This window comes from Oncorhynchus clarkii, chromosome 30, assembly GCF_045791955.1.
Source record: "Oncorhynchus clarkii lewisi isolate Uvic-CL-2024 chromosome 30, UVic_Ocla_1.0, whole genome shotgun sequence".
NCBI classification, from domain to species: domain Eukaryota; kingdom Metazoa; phylum Chordata; class Actinopteri; order Salmoniformes; family Salmonidae; genus Oncorhynchus; species Oncorhynchus clarkii.
Window position 1 is genome coordinate 45,904,481 of NC_092176.1, and position 16,975 is coordinate 45,921,455.

Here is a 16,975-nt window from a genome sequence, read left to right on the forward strand (position 1 = left end):
TAAACATACTATTGTCAGTGTAGACACTGTGTAACGAGTGCTTGTCTCTCTCCAGGCTCCTCTGGTGTTCCAGAGCGCTGTCTCTCCACCATCGGTGGGTCTTCTGTGGGTGGAGATGCTGCGTTTTTATTCGCTGGAGTTCAACATGACGGAGTGTGTCATCAGCGTGCGCACCAGCCTCGTCGTATCACGGGACGCCAAGGACTGGCCCAAGAAACGCATTGCCGTGGAGGGTACGAACTTTGACCTTTTTACCATTCACCTCTCAAACCATCAAACTCCACTACCAAATATGTTCTAGCATTGGTATCTATTTTATATGGTCCTTGGAACCGGATAACCTGTGGGGGGGGGGGGTTCAGCCTGACCAACCAGCAGCCTAGTGTAGTTACATGTGTCATATTCTCCAGGGAGGCCAGATTGAGGGCGGCAGGGTAGCCTAGTGGTTAGAGCGGTGGTTCAAACCCCCGAGCTGACATGGTACAAATCTGTCGTTCTGCCCCTGAACAGGTAGTTAACCCACTGTTCCTAGGCCGTCATTGAAAATAAGAATTTATTCTTAACTGACTTGCCTAGTTAAATAAAGGTTAAAAAAATGGAGGTCCTATATTTTCACTCTTAAGGCGTTGGCAGACAGGGTGGCCCATTAATTTTCAATGAAGGCTAGGCCGAGCGGCGGGGGGGGGGGGGGGGGTTGACAAGAGGAACACCTACGTGAGAATGCTATTCATTGACTACAGCCCAGCGTTCAAGACCATAGTGCCCTCAATGCTCATCAATAAGCTAAGGACCCTGGGACTTAACACCTCCCTCTAACTTACCCCCAGGTGGTAAGTGTTGGTAACAACACATCGCCACACTGATCCTCAACACAGGAGCCCCTCAGGGGTGCGTGCTCAGTCCCCTCATGTACTCCCTGTTCACCCATGACTGCACGGCCAGGCACGACTCCAACACCATCATTAAGTTCGCTCAAAAGGGGCGGCAGGGTATCCTAGTGGTTAGAGCTTTGGAATAGTAACCGGAAGGTTGCATGTTCGAATCCCAGAGTTGACAAGGTACAAATCTGTCGTTCTGCCCCTGAACAAGGCAGTTAACCTAGGCCGTCATTGAAAATAAGAATTTGTTCTTACCCTCTGGGATATGTGGGACGGTCGCGTCCCAACTGGCCAACATCCAGTGACAATGCAGAGCGCCATATTCAAATAAATTACTATAAAAATTAAACTTTGATGAAATCACACATTCAATATACCAAATTAAAGTTACACTTGTTGTGAATCCAGCCAACGTGTCAGATTTCAAAAATGCTTTACAGCGAAAGCAAACAATGCTATTATCTGAGGAGAGCACCCAAGCAAACAAACACAGACCATCATATTTCATTCCACCAGGCGCGACACAAAACGCAGAAATAAAGATATAATTCATGCCTTTCCTTTGACGAGCTTCTTCTGTTGGCACTCCAATACGTCCCATAAACATCACAAATTTTCCTTTTGTTTGATTAATTCCGTCTATATATATATCCAAAACGTCAATTTATTTGGTGCGTTTGATCCAGAAAACACCGGTTCCAACTCGCGCAACATGACTACAAAAGTTACCTTATAAGCTTTGTCCAAACATTTCAAACTACTTTTGTAGGAAAGGAAACCTGTTGTATTCGGCGCGTGTGACAAATAACATTTGATATGATTTTGAAGTATGTTAATATCAAACATATTAGATAAATGTATTGAATTTGGAAATACATTTCCAGGCCGACTACCGAGTTCTATTTTCTCACTGTGGTTGCCAGGCGAGCTCGCTCATTCCACTCAAACGTCGTTTACTCACCTTTTTTATTTTTGTTAATTATCGTTTACTATTGCGTTTTCTAGCGTTGATCAAAACTCGGAAGGCTTCTTGATCTGTGTTCTAATCGCGCCTTCCTCTGAACAAGTGGAATCATGTGTGCTCGTTATGTTCGCCTGCTTCCCTCTGATTGGCCGTGTTAGCAGCACATTCATTCACCACTCTTTCCAACAGGAAGCTCCGCCCACGACATAAACCAAGAGGTAAAACGAACTACCTCATCAACCTACAGTGGCAAGTAGTAGAGAGTTGACAGTGGGAGTTTTTTTTTTACATCCCTTGACTGCTGGTGTGTCAACAGACATCCCCCAAACAAAAAAAACAACTCTGACTCTCAGAGAATGAGTGTACAGTTGTGGCCAAATGTTTTGAGAATGACACAAATATTGATTTTCACAAAGTCTGCTGCCTCAGTTTGTATGATGGCAATTTGCATATACTCCAGAATGTTATGAAGAGTGATCAGATGAATTGCCGTGCAAATGAACTGAATCCACCCCCCCAAAAAAACATTTCCACTGCATTTCAGCCCTGCCACAAAAGGACCAGCTGACATCATGTCAGTGATTCTCTCGTTAACACAGGTGTGAGTGTTGACGAGGACAAGGCTGGAAATCACTCTGTCATGCTGATTGAGTTCGAATAACAGACTGTAAACTTCAAAAGGAGGGTGGTGCTTGGAATCATTGTTCTTCCTCTGTCTATCATGGTTAACTGCAAGGAAACACGTGCCGTCATCATTGCGTTACACAAAAAGGGCTTTACAGGCAAGGATATTGCTGCCAGTAAGCACCTAAATCGACCATTTATCGGATCATCAAGAACTTAGAGCGGTTCAATTGTTGGGAGGAAGGCTTCAGGGCGCTCAAGAGTCCAGCAAGCGCCAGGACCGTCTCCTAAAGTTTATTCAGCTGCGGGATCGGGGCACCACCAGTACAGAGCTTGCTCAGGAATGGCAGCAGGCAGGTGTGAGTGCATCTGTACGCACAGTGAGGCGAAGACTTTTGGAGGATGGCCTGGTGTCAAGAAGGGCAGCAAAGAAGCCACTTCTCGCCACGAAAAACATCAGGGACAGACTGATATTCTGCAAAAGGTACAGTGATTGGACTGCTGAGGACTGGGGTAAAGTCATTTTCTCTGAGTCCCCTTTCCAATTGTTTGGCTCGGGGAACAAAACACCGATATTTTGGGTCCATTGCCAGGAAACTCCCCAGACCTTAATCCCATTGAGAACGTGTGGTCAATCCTCAAGAGGCTGGTGGACAAACAAAACCCCACAAATTCTGACAAACTCCAAGCATTGATTTATGCAAGAATGGGCTGCCATCAGTCAGGATGTGGCCCAGAAGTTAATTGACAGCCTGACAGGGCGGATTGCAGAGGTCTTGAAAAAGAAGGGTCAACACTGCAAAATATTGACTCTTTGCATCAACTTCATGTAATTGTCAATAAAAGCCTTTGACACTTATGAAATGCTTGTAATTATACTTCAGTATTCCATAGTAATATCTGACAAAAATATCTAAAGATACTGGGCAGCAAATTTTGCGAAAATTAATATTTGTGTCATTCTCAACTTTTGGTAGTTTTTTTTTAAATTGTAAAATGTATTTCACCTTTATTTACCCAGGTAGGCCAGTCTAGAACAAGTTAACATTTGCAACTGCGACCTGGCCAAGATAAAACAAAGCAGTTCAACAGAAACAACAACACAGAGTTACATGGAATAAACAAAATATAGTTAATAGAACAAAAGAAAACAAAAAGTCTATATGAGTGCAAGTGAGGTAAGTTAAGGGAGTTAAGGCAATAAATAGGCCATGGTGGCGAAGTAATTACAACATAGCAATTAAAACACTGGAATGGTAGATGTGCAGAAGATGAATGTGCAAGTAGAGATACTGGGGTGCAAAGGAGCAAGATAAATAAACAAATACAGTATGGGGATGAGGTAGTTGGATGGGCTGTATACAGATGGGCTATGTACAGGTGCAGTAATCTGTGAGCTGCTCTGACAGCTGGTGCTTAAAGCTAGTGAGGGAGATATGAGTCTCCAGCGATTTTTGCAGTTCGTTCCAGTCATTGGCAGCAGAGAACTGGAAGGAAAGACGACCAAAGGAGGGATTGGTTTTGGGGGTGACCAGTGAGATATACCTGCTGGAGCGCGTGCTACAGGTGGGTGTTACTATGGTGACCAGTGAGCTGAGATAAGGCGGGGCTTTACCTAGCAGAGACTTGTAGATAACCTGTAGCCAGTGGGTTTGGTGACGAGTATGAAGCGAGGGCCAACCAACGAGAGCGTACAGGTCTTGGGTAGTATATGGGGCTTTGGTTACAAAACGGATGGCACTGTGATAGACTGCATCCAGTTTGATGACATCACCGAAGTCGAGGATCGGTAGGATGGTCAGTTTTACGAGGGTATTTTTGGCAGCATGAGTGAAGGATGCTTTGTTGCAATATTGGAAGCCAATTAGATTTAATTTTGGATTGTAGATGCTTAATGTGAGTCTGGAAGGAGAGTTAACAGTCTAACGAGACACCTAGAATATGTGGACAACTACAAATACCTAAGTCAGAACCGTCCAGTGTAGTGATGCTGGACGGGCGAGCAGGTGCGGGCAGTGATTGGTTGAATAACATGCATTTAGTTTTACTTGCGTTTAAGAGCAGTTGGAGGCCACAGAAGGAGAGTTGTATGGCATTGAAGCTCGTCTGGAGGTTAGTTAACAGTGTCCAAAGAGGGGCCAGAAGTATACAGAATGGTGTCGTCTGCATAGAGTTGTATCAGAGGATCACCAGCAGCAAGAGCGGCATCATTGATGTATACAGAGAAGAGAGTCGGCCCGAGGATTAAACCCTGTGGCACCCCCATAGAGACTGCCAGATGTCCGGACAACAGGCCCTCCGATTTGACACACGGAACTCTATCAGAGAAGTAGTTGGTAAACCAGGCGAGGCAATCATGAGAAACCAAGGCTGCCGAGTGCCAATAAGAATGTGGTGATTGACAGAGTCGAAAGCCTTGGCCAGGTCGATAAAGACTGCTTCCACAGTACTGTCTTTTATCAATGGCGGTTATGATATCGTTTAGGACATTGAGCGTGGCTGCACCCATGACCAGCTCTGAAACCAGATTGCATAGCGGAGAAGGTACGGTGGGATTCGAAATGGTCGGTAATCTGTTAACTTGGCTTTCGAAGACCTTAGAAAGACAGGGAATGATAGTTGTAGGTCTGTAGCAGTTTGGGTCTAGTGTCTCCCCCTTTGAAGAGGGGGATGACCGCGGCAGCTTTCCAATCTTTGAGAATCTCAGACTATCAGAACAGACCGGTAATAGGGGTTGCAACAATTTCGGCAGACATTTTTAGAAAGAGAGGGTCCAGATTGTCTTGCCCGGCTGATTTGTAGGGGTCCAGATTTTGCAGCTCTTTCAGATCATCAGCTATCTGGATTTGGGTAAAGGAGAAATGGTGGGGGCATTGGCGGTTTGCTGTGGAGGGTGCCGAGCAGTTGACCGGGGTAGGGGAAGCCTTGATGATATTCCAGTCAGATGTTGAGCTAGCTAGCTCACTCAAGTGCTCCGGCTGTTAGCCAGGTAGCTAGCTATAACTAGCTGGCTAGAAGCATGACGTTAGAAGCTCATGTTGAACGGAGTCTGACCTCAGCAGTTGACTGAAATTAAGCTCATACCAAAATAACTTTGCTTTACAGAGAGTAGTGAGACAGACAGTGCTGAGTCAGGCTGCAATGAAGGAGGCAAAGGTTCTACACAGAGAGAGGAAGCTTTGAAGCAAGCAGGGAGAGAGGTTCTACACAGAGAGGAAGCTTTGAAGCAAGCAGGGAGAGGTTCTACACAGAGAGACGAAGCATTGAAGCAAGCAGGGAGAGAGGTTCTACACAGACGAAGCATTGAAGCAAGCAGGGAGAGGTTCTACACAGAGACGAAGCATTGAAGCAAGCAGGGAGAGAGGTTCTACACAGAGAGACAAAGCATTGAAGCAAGCAGGGGGAGAGGTTCTACACAGAGAGATGAAGTATTGAAGCAAGCAGGGACAGAGGTTAGTAGTACACTGGTTCCCAAACTTGGGGTCCGGGACCCATGTTGGGTCCTCTAAGAGAATCTTTAATCTTAATCTTGTTTCTCTTTAAATGGGTAAAGAATACAACATTTTAGAGTCAACTAAGGGCCTTTTACACTGTTAGAATTCCCTTTCATGTCATTATGTCCTGTGTTGGGACTGCTTGTGGGACTTAACTTCTTATGGGCAGGTGGGACGGTAGCGTGGGACGGTAGGCCAACATCCTGTGAAATTGCAGAGCGTGAAATTCAAACTACAGTATTATAAATATTTTACTTTCATTAAATCACAAGTGTAATACACTAAAATAAAGCTCAACTTCTTGTTAATCCAGCCACGGTATCAGATTTCAAAAAGGCTTTACGGCGAAAGCAAACCATGCGATTATCTGAGGACAGCGCCCCGTATACAAACACATGAAAAACATATTTCAACCAGGCAGGTGCAACACGAAAGTCAGAAATAGCGACAAAAAAAGCCTTTGATGATCATCTTCTGTTGGCACTCCAAAAGGTCCCAGTTACATCACAAATGGTCCTTTTGTTCGATAATGTCCTTCTTTATATCCATAAAAACTCAGTTTAGCTGGCGCGCTTCAGTCAATAATCCACCCAGTTTCCCTCCATCAAAATGCATACAAAATGAATCCCAAAAGTTACTAATAAACTTTTCCAAACAAGTCAAACAAAGTTTATAATCAAACCTTAGGTACCCTAATACGTAAAGAAGACGGAGAATCGTTTTTGTCTTTACCGGAGAATAATACCAAAGAACGAGCTTGGAAACAGCCACCTAGAAAAACTACAATTTCTGGCAAATTTTTCCAAAAACCAGCCTGAAACGCTTTCTAAAGACTTTTGACATCTAGTGGAAGCCCTAGGAACTGCAATCTGGGAGGACTTGGCCTTAAAATAAAAGTGATAGCCATTAGGGGGAGGCATAGGGGGAGGCTGATTTTTTTGGGGGGGTGGGGTTTGTCCTCTGTGTTTCGCCATATTAGTTCTGTTATACTCAGACATAATTTAAATATTTTTAGAAACGTTGGAGTGTTTCTATCCAAATCTAACCAATTATATCCTAGCTTCTGGGCCTGAGTAACAGGCAGTTTACTTTGGGAACGTTCTTCATCTGGACGTTAGAATACTGCCCCTTATCCAAGAGAGGTTAACATTTTGTGAAATATATATATATGAAATGTTTTTCTATTATTATTATCATGTACGCTGAACAACATTTTTAATGCAACGTGCAACAATTTCAAAGATTTGACTGCATTACAGTTCATATAAGGAAACCAGCCAACATCAGTACTGACTTACCGTGTGGAACAACACTACAAATTAGTGGATTTGGCCATTTCAGCCTCACCCTTTGCTGACAGGTGTATAAAATCGAACACACCGCCATGCAATCTCCATAGACAAACATTGGCAGTAGAATAGCCTTACTGAAAAGCTCGGTGACTTTCAACGAGGCATCGTCATAGGGTGCCACCTTTCCAACAAGTCAGTTCGTCAAATTTCGGCCCCGTTCAACTTTTTAAGTGCTGTTATTGTGAACTGTAAACGTCTATGAGCAACAACTACTCAGCTGTGAAGTGGTAGGCCACAAAAGCTCACAGAACAAGACAGCAGAGTGCTAAAGTGCGTAGCGAGTAAAAACAAATATATTCTTGGTTGCGTCACCTACTACCGAGTTCCAAACTGCCTCTGGAAGCAACGTCAGCACAATAACTGTTCGTCGGGAACTTCATGAAATGGTTTTCCATGGCAGAGCAGCAGCACACAAGCCTAAGATCACCATACGTAATGCCAAGCATTGGCTGGAGTGGTGTAAAGCAAGCTGGAGCTGGAGTGGTGTATACCAAGCTGGAGTGGTGTATACCAAGCTGGAGTGGTGTATACCAAGCTGGAGTGGTGTATACCAAGCTGGAGTGGTGTAAACCAAGCTGGAGTGGTGTAAACCAAGCTGGAGTGGTGTAAACCAAGCTGGAGTGGTGTAAACCAAGCTGGAGTGGTGTAAACCAAGCTGGAGTGGTGTAAACCAAGCTGGAGTGGTGTAAACCAAGCGTGGGCTGGAGTGGTGTAAACCAAGCGTGGGCTGGAGTGGCGTAAACCAAGCTGGAGTGGCGTAAACCAAGCTGGAGTGGCGTATACCAAGCTGGAGTGGCGTATACCAAGCTGGAGTGGCGTAAACCAAGCTGGAGTGGCGTAACGTAAACCAAGCTGGAGTGGCGTAACGTAAACCAAGCTGGAGTGGCGTAACGTAAACCAAGCTGGAGTGGCGTAACGTAAACCAAGCTGGAGTGGCGTAACGTAAACCAAGCTGGAGTGGCGTAACGTAAACCAAGCTGGAGTGGCGTAACGTAAACCAAGCTGGAGTGGCGTAACGTAAACCAAGCTGGAGTGGCGTAACGTAAACCAAGCTGGAGTGGCGTAACGTAAACCAAGCGTGGGCTGGAGTGGCGTAAACCAAGCTGGAGTGGCGTATACCAAGCGTGGGCTGTAGTGGCGTATACCAAGCGTGGGCTGGAGTGGTGTAAACCAAGCTGGAGTGGTGTATACCAAGCGTGGGCTGGAGTGGTGTAAACCAAGCGTGGGCTGGAGTGGTGTAGACCAAGCGTGGGCTGGAGTGGTGTAGACCAAGCGTGGGCTGGAGTGGCGTAAACCAAGCTGGAGTGGCGTAAACCAAGCTGGAGTGGCGTAAACCAAGCTGGAGTGGCGTAAACCAAGCTGGAGTGGCGTATACCAAGCTGGAGTGGCGTAAACCAAGCTGGAGTGGCGTAAACCAAGCTGGAGTGGCGTAACGTAAACCAAGCTGGAGTGGCGTAACGTAAACCAAGCTGGAGTGGCGTAACGTAAACCAAGCTGGAGTGGCGTAACGTAAACCAAGCTGGAGTGGCGTAACGTAAACCAAGCTGGAGTGGCGTAACGTAAACCAAGCGTGGGCTGGAGTGGCGTAAACCAAGTGTGGGCTGTAGTGGCGTATACCAAGCGTGGGCTGGAGTGGTGTAAACCAAGCTGGAGTGGTGTATACCAAGCGTGGGCTGGAGTGGTGTAAACCAAGCGTGGGCTGGAGTGGTGTAGACCAAGCGTGGGCTGGAGTGGTGTAGACCAAGCGTGGGCTGGAGTGGTGTAGACCAAGCGTGGGCTGGAGTGGTGTAAACCAAGCGTGGGCTGGAGTGGTGTATACCAAGCGTGGGCTGGAGTGGTGTATACCAAGCGTGGGCTGGAGTGGTGTAAACCAAGCGTGGGCTGGGGTGGTGTAAACCAAGCGTGGGCTGGGGTGGTATAAACCAAGCGTGGGCTGGGGTGGTGTAAACCAAGCGTGGGCTGGGGTGGTGGGCTGGAGTGGTGTATACCAAGCGTGGGCTGGAGTGGTGTATACCAAGCGTGGGCTGGAGTGGTGTATACCAAGCGTGGGCTGGAGTGGTGTAAACCAAGCGTGGGCTGGAGCGGTGTAAACCAAGCGTGGGCTGGAGTGGTGTAAACCGGGCTGGAGTGGTGTAAACCAAGCGTGGGCTGGAGTGGTGTATACCAAGCGTGGGCTGGAGTGGTGTAAACCAAGCTGGAGTGGTGTAAACCAAGCGTGGGCTGGAGTGGTGTAAACCAAGCTGGAGTGGTGTAAACCAAGCTGGAGTGGTGTAAACCAAGCTGGAGTGGTGTAAACCAAGCTGGAATGGTGTATACCAAGCTGGAATGGTGTATACCAAGCTGGAGTGGTGTATACCAAGCTGGAGTGGTGTATACCAAGCTGGAGTGGTGTAAACCAAGCTGGAGTGGTGTAAACCAAGCTGGAGTGGTGTATACCAAGCTGGAGTGGTGTATACCAAGCTGGAGTGGTGTATACCAAGCTGGAGTGGTGTATACCAAGCTGGAGTGGTGTAAACCAAGCTGGAGTGGTGTATACCAAGCTGGAGTGGTGTATACCAAGTGTGGGCTGGAGTGGTGTATACCAAGCTGGAGTGGTGTATACCAAGCGTGGGCTGGAGTGGCGTAAACCAAGCTGGAGTGGCGTAAACCAAGCTGGAGTGGCGTAAACCAAGCTGGAGTGGCGTAACGTAAACCAAGCTGGAGTGGCGTAACGTAAACCAAGCTGGAGTGGCGTAACGTAAACCAAGCTGGAGTGGCGTAACGTAAACCAAGCTGGAGTGGCGTAACGTAAACCAAGCTGGAGTGGCGTAACGTAAACCAAGCTGGAGTGGCGTAACGTAAACCAAGCTGGAGTGGCGTAACGTAAACCAAGCTGGAATGGCGTAACGTAAACCAAGCTGGAGTGGCGTAACGTAAACCAAGCTGGAGTGGCGTAACGTAAACCAAGCTGGAGTGGCGTAACGTAAACCAAGTTGGAGTGGCGTATACCAAGCGTGGGCTGGAGTGGTGTAAACCAAGCGTGGGCTGGAGTGGTGTAAACCAAGCGTGGGCTGGAGTGGTGTAAACCAAGCGTGGGCTGGGGTGGTGTATACCAAGCGTGGGCTGGAGTGGTGTAAAGCTTGCTGCCATTGGACTCTGGAGCAGTGGAAACGTGTTCTCTGGAGTGATGAATCACGCTTCAGAAAAGGGGGGGGGGGACCAACTCCATATGCCCGTGGTTTTGGAATGAAATGTTTGGCGAACAGGTGTCCATATACTTCTGTGTGTGTGTGTGTGTGGTAAATAAGTAGTGTTATTGAGTAGAATTTGTCATGTAGTGATGAATAGTAAGTGAATAGTTTTTTCTCATGCGGTTGTGGTGATATACTGCCATCTGGTGGTGACTAGAAAAACAGCATATGAAATATTACAAATTGATGGTCCTTCAAAAATACACATTAGTGCTTGAAAAAGTACTTGAAAGTCCTTGAATTTGACTTGCTGTCCTTGAATCTGTACAGTTTGCATTTTAGCTAACTAACCCTTTTTCTAACCTGATATATTAATTCTCCTAACCTGCTGCGTCAGTTCTCCTAACCCGCTGCGTCAGTTCTCCTAACCCGCTGCGTCAGTTCTCCTAACCTGCTACAAAAGGTGCATCCCTTCTTGCCATGACCGGCTGGCCCTGGTGTTCCTAGACAGTCGTGTGTTATTTAGTAGGCCTAATTACAATGTTCATGCCTAGGCTACATTACATTAGAGAGGCATAGATTACATTTAAAAACAGCTGTGTGCTATTTAATAATTAAAACAGGTCGTTCGCAAATTGTATTATACTAATATTGTATTTTTAAGTTTTTATTACTTGTTTGGCAACTTGCTCTTCTAGGCTTAACTATTTCGTCTGTTTTTAAATGATATTAATTTATGATTGATAAGAGGGGTAAAGATACAATGTCTTGCTCTTCAATTGAACACTCATTTCTACTGTTGAAATGGATTCCATTAATGTAACTGTGGTTTTGAGCATCGTGGGAGGAAGTCCTAATATGGCTGTCCGGTCAATTTCTCAAATGTCCGTTAAATGTAAATTATTTCGGGTCACGTTGTCCCGGTGACAAATATTTCTCATTATTTCGGGTCACGTTGTCCCGGTGACAAATATTCCTCATTATTTCGGGTCCCGGTGACAAATATTCCTCATTATTTCGGGTCACGTTGTCCCGGTGACAAATATTCCTCATTTCGGGTCACGTTGTCCCGGTGACAAATATTCCTCACGGAAGTCCTCTCCAGCACATACAGCAGGACCGGCTGACTTTCCCACTCTGGCTAGCTGGCTAATACTCTCACTTTACAGAGGGACTTTTTAACAATAAAAGTCATTGTTTTCTAATTGTTTTTTTTTTTAATAAAAAATTTGTGTTGCATGGAAATACATTGTTTATTTCATTTTTATGGTCACTGGTGTCTGTCGTCCTCCTCGTGTGTGTGTGTGTGTGTGGGACCGGTGGCGTAGCCCACGTTGACTAGAGGGACCGGTGGCGTTGACTAGAGGGACCGGTGGCGTAGACTAGAGGGACCGGTGGCGTAGACTAGAGGGACCGGTGGCGTAGACTAGAGGGACCGGTGGCGTAGACTAGAGGGACCGGTGGCGTAGACTAGAGGGACCGGTGGCGTAGACTAGAGGGACCGGTGGCGTAGACTAGAGGGACCGGTGGCGTAGACTAGAGGGACCGGTGGCGTAGACTAGAGGGACCGGTGGCGTAGACTAGAGGGACCGGTGGCGTAGACTAGAGGGACCGGTGGCGTAGACTAGAGGGACCGGTGGCGTAGACTAGAGGGACCGGTGGCGTAGACTAGAGGGACCGGTGGCGTAGACTAGAGGGACCGGTGGCGTAGACTAGAGGGACCGGTGGCGTAGACTAGAGGGACCGGTGGCGTTGACTAGAGGGACCGGTGGCGTTGACTAGAGGGACCGGTGGCGTTGACTAGAGGGACCGGTGGGGAACTCAACAGGGATCTTGTGATATTCAGCTGTCTGAAAAGCCCTTTAATGTTAAACCTGTGTCAGTGGTTACCAGGTAGACTTTGTAAAGGGAAACACTGTTGTTTAGCACTTCAAATCATAATACTCAAGTTCTGATTTTGAGACGAGATTTAATTATGTGTTTTAGATCCGTTTGCTGTGAAGAGGAACGTGGCTCGTACATTGAACAGCCAACAGATGTACGAGTACATCCTCCACTGCCTCAAATCGACCTACAAGTACTTCGCCCTGCCCCTCAGCCTTCCATCAGCCAACCACAAGATGGCAGGGCCTCGAGGAGCTAATTACAAGCAAGGGCCTCGTCAGAAGGCTCTGAGTGACGTGAGCCGTGTCCAATCAGGGTTGAGCAGTCTCAAACTGGAGTCTCAGGCAGCCAATGGGCAGAAAGGAGAGGCGGGCTTTAAGCAGGACTCTGACTGTATGGTGGAGGAAGAGGAGGAGAGCCCTTCAGACTCTGATAACGAAGGAGAGAAAGAAGATGAGGATTTGGGGAAGAACAGCCTATCGGAGGAGGAAGAGGATGATGAAGAGCTAGATGAGGAAGTATATCCCAGACATCACCTAGACAGTGTGAACACGGAGGACGAAGAGCTGTTCCCATTGGACGAGGTCTCGGAGGAGCTTCTCTCAGACGAGGAGGGGCCAGACCTAGACACTCCCAGTTCATTGGACGAGGAGGAGGTAGCCTCGCCCAAACAGGATGTGCTTGACAACAAGACCGAGGGGGCCAGTGGTCTCTGCTATGGCTTCATCAGACAGGCCTTCACCCGTGGAAAGGTAGGTAGATATGAGAGCATGTGATCAAAACTCAACGAGGTATAACCAATGAAATATACAGGACACAACAACATGCTTGAAGTACAGTACCAGCCGAAAGTTTGGACACACCTACTCATTCCAGGGTTTTAGAACACCTACTCATTCCAGGGTTTTAGAACACCTACTCATTCAAGGGTTTTAGAACACCTACTCATTCCAGGGTTTTAGAACACCTACTCATTCCAGGGTTTTAGAACACCTACTCATTCAAGGGTTCTAGAACACCTACTCATTCCAGGGTTCTAGAACACCTACTCATTCCAGGGTTCTAGAACACCTACTCATTCCAGGGTTTTAGAACACCTACTCATTCCGGGGTTTTAGAACACCTACTCATTCCAGGGTTTTAGAACACCTACTCATTCAAGGGTTTTAGAACACCTACTCATTCCAGGGTTCTAGAACACCTACTCATTCAAGGGTTTTAGAACACCTACTCATTCCAGGGTTCTAGAACACCTACTCATTCCAGGGTTTTAGAACACCTACTCATTCCAGGGTTTTAGAACACCTACTCATTCCAGGGTTTTAGAACACCTACTCATTCCAGGGTTTTAGAACACCTACTCATTCCAGGGTTTTAGAACACCTACTCATTCCAGGGTTTTAGAACACCTACTCATTCCAGGGTTTTAGAACACCTACTCATTCAAGGGTTCTAGAACACCTACTCATTCCAGGGTTCTAGAACACCTACTCATTCCAGGGTTTTAGAACACCTACTCATTCCAGGGTTTTAGAACACCTACTCATTCCAGGGTTCTAGAACACCTACTCATTCCAGGGTTTTAGAACACCTACTCATTCCAGGGTTCTAGAACACCTACTCATTCCAGGGTTCTAGAACACCTACTCATTCCAGGGTTCTAGAACACCTACTCATTCCAGGGTTCTAGAACACCTACTCATTCCAGGGTTCTAGAACACCTACTCATTCCAGGGTTCTAGAACACCTACTCATTCCAGGGTTTTAGAACACCTACTCATTCCAGGGTTTTAGAACACCTACTCATTCCAGGGTTTTAGAACACCTACTCATTCCAGGGTTCTAGAACACCTACTCATTCCAGGGTTTTAGAACACCTACTCATTCCAGGGTTTTAGACCACCTACTCATTCAAGGGTTTTAGAACACCTACTCATTCCAGGGTTCTAGAACACCTACTCATTCCAGGGTTTTAGAACACCTACGCATTCCAGGGTTTTAGAACACCTACTCATTCCAGGGTTCTAGAACACCTACTCATTCCAGGGTTCTAGAACACCTACTCATTCCAGGGTTTTAGAAACACCTACTCATTCCAGGGTTTTAGACCACCTACTCATTCCAGGGTTTTAGAACACCTACTCATTCCAGGGTTTTAGAACACCTACTCATTCCAGGGTTTTAGAACACCTACTCATTCCAGGGTTTTAGAACACCTACTCATTCCAGGGTTCTAGAACACCTACTCATTCCAGGGTTCTAGAACACCTACTCATTCCAGGGTTTTAGAACACCTACTCATTCCAGGGTTCTAGAACACCTACTCATTCCAGGGTTTTAGAACACCTACTCATTCCAGGGTTTTAGAACACCTACTCATTCCAGGGTTCTAGAACACCTACTCATTCCAGGGTTTTAGAACACCTACTCATTCCAGGGTTTTAGAACACCTAGTCATTCCAGGGTTTTAGAACACCTACTCATTCCAGGGTTTTAGAACACCTACTCATTCCAGGGTTCTAGAACACCTACTCATTCCAGGGTTTTAGAACACCTACTCATTCCAGGGTTTTAGAACACCTACTCATTCAAGGGTTTTAGAACACCTACTCATTCCAGGGTTCTAGAACACCTACTCATTCCAGGGTTTTAGAACACCTACTCATTCCAGGGTTTTAGAACACCTACTCATTCAAGGGTTTGTCTTTATTTTGTTACTATTTTCTACTCTAGAATACTAGTGAAGACATCAACACTATGAAATGACACATGATAGAATCATGTAGTAACCAACAACAGTGTTAAACTAATCAAAAATTATTTTAAATTAGATTTTTCAAAGTTTTGCACAGTCTTGACATTCTCTCAACCAGCTTCATAAGGTAGTCACCTGGAATGCATTTCAATTAACAGGTGTGGATTGTTAAAAGTTCATTTCTGGTATTTCTTTCTTCCTTAATGCGTTTGACCCAGTCGTGTTGTGACAAGGTAGGGGTGGTAAACAGGAAATAGGGTTGGTATACAGAAGATAGCCCTATTTGGTAAAAGACCCAAGTCCATATTTTTGCAAGAACAGCTCAAATAAGCAAAGACATGAAGCTCAGTCAATCCGGTAAATGTAACGAACTGTGAAAGTTCCTTAAAGTGCAGTCGCAAAAACCATCAAGCGCTATGATGAAACGAGCTCTCACGAGGACCTCCACAGGAATGGAAGACCCAGAGTTACCTCTGCGGCAGAGGATACGTTCATTAGAGTTACCAGCCTCAGAAATTGCAGCCCAAATAAATACTTCACAGAGCTCAAGTAACAGACACATTTCAACATCAACTATTCAGAGGAGACTGTGTGAATTAGGTCTCCATGGTCGAATTGCTGCAAAGAAACCACTACTAAAGGACATCAGTAATAAGAAGAGACTTGCTTTGGCCAAGAAACACGAGCAATGGAAATTAGACCGGTGAAATCTGGCCTTTGGTCTGATGAGTCCAAATTTGAGAGTTTTGGTTCCAACCGCCCTGTCTTTGTGAGAGACAGAGTAGGTCTCAGAATGATCTCTGCATGTGTGGTTTCCACCATAAAGCATGGAGGAGGAGGTGTGGTGTGTGGGGGGGGGTGCATTGCTGGTGACACTGTCTGTGATTTATTTAGAATTCAAGGCACATTTAACCAGCATGGCTACCACAGCATTCTGCAACGATACACCATCCCATCTGGTTTGGGCTGAGTGGGACACATTTTGTTTTTCAACAGGACAATGACTCAATACACCTCCAGACTGTTCAAGGGCTATTTGAACAAGGAGAGTGATGGAGTGATGCATCAGATGACCTGGCCTCCACAATCACCCGACCTCAACCCAATTGAGATGGTTTTGGATGATTTGGACCGCAGAGTGAAGGAAAAGCAGGCAATAAGTGCTAAGCATATGTGGGAACTCCTTCAAAACTGTTGGAAAATCATTCCAGGTGAAGCTGGTTGAGAGAATGCCAAGAGTGTGCAAAGCTGTCAAGGCAAAGAGTGGCAACTTAGAATCTCAAAATGTTAATTATATTTGGATTTAATGATTCCATATGTGTTATTTCATAGTTTTGATGTCTTCACTACTATTCTACAATGTAGAAAATAGTAAAAATAACGAAAAACCCTTGAATGAGTCTGTGTTCTAAAACCGTTGACTGAGTAGTTGTCAGTCTCTAATCCTGTGTGTGTGTCAGTCCCATAGAGTGTCAGTCTCTAACCCTGTGTGTGTCAGTCCCATACAGTGTCGGTCTCTAACCCTGTGTGTCAGTCTCTAACCCTGTGTGTGTGTGTCAGTCAGTCAGTCCCATACAGTGTCAGTCTCTAATCCTGTGTGTGTGTGTCAGTCTCTAATCCTGTGTGTGTGTGTCAGTCTCTAATCCTGTGTGTCAGTCCCATACAGTGTCAGTCTCTAACTCTGTGTGTGTGTCAGTCCCATACAGTGTCAGTCTCTAACCCTGTGTGTGTGTGTCAGTCTCTAACCCTGTGTGTGTCAGTCCCATACAATGTCAGTCTCTAACCCTGTGTGTGTCAGTCCCAAACCCTGTGTGTTTGTGTGTCAGTCCCAAACCTTGTGTGTGTCAGTCTCTA

General features: G+C 46.1%; 1 protein-coding gene across 3 annotated transcripts in view; it reads left to right on the top strand.

Moving 5' to 3' along the window:
- The window catches only part of LOC139389646 (terminal uridylyl transferase 7), a 54,052-nt gene that overhangs the window by 14,363 nt on the left and 22,714 nt on the right, over positions 1–16,975 (top strand). For all 3 annotated transcript variants that reach the window (XM_071136511.1, XM_071136510.1, XM_071136512.1), the window contains exons 13-14: positions 56–233; positions 12,469–13,118. In XM_071136511.1, the coding sequence (XP_070992612.1) occupies positions 56–233; positions 12,469–13,118 (828 nt within the window). The remainder of the gene's footprint in view (positions 1–55; positions 234–12,468; positions 13,119–16,975) is intronic.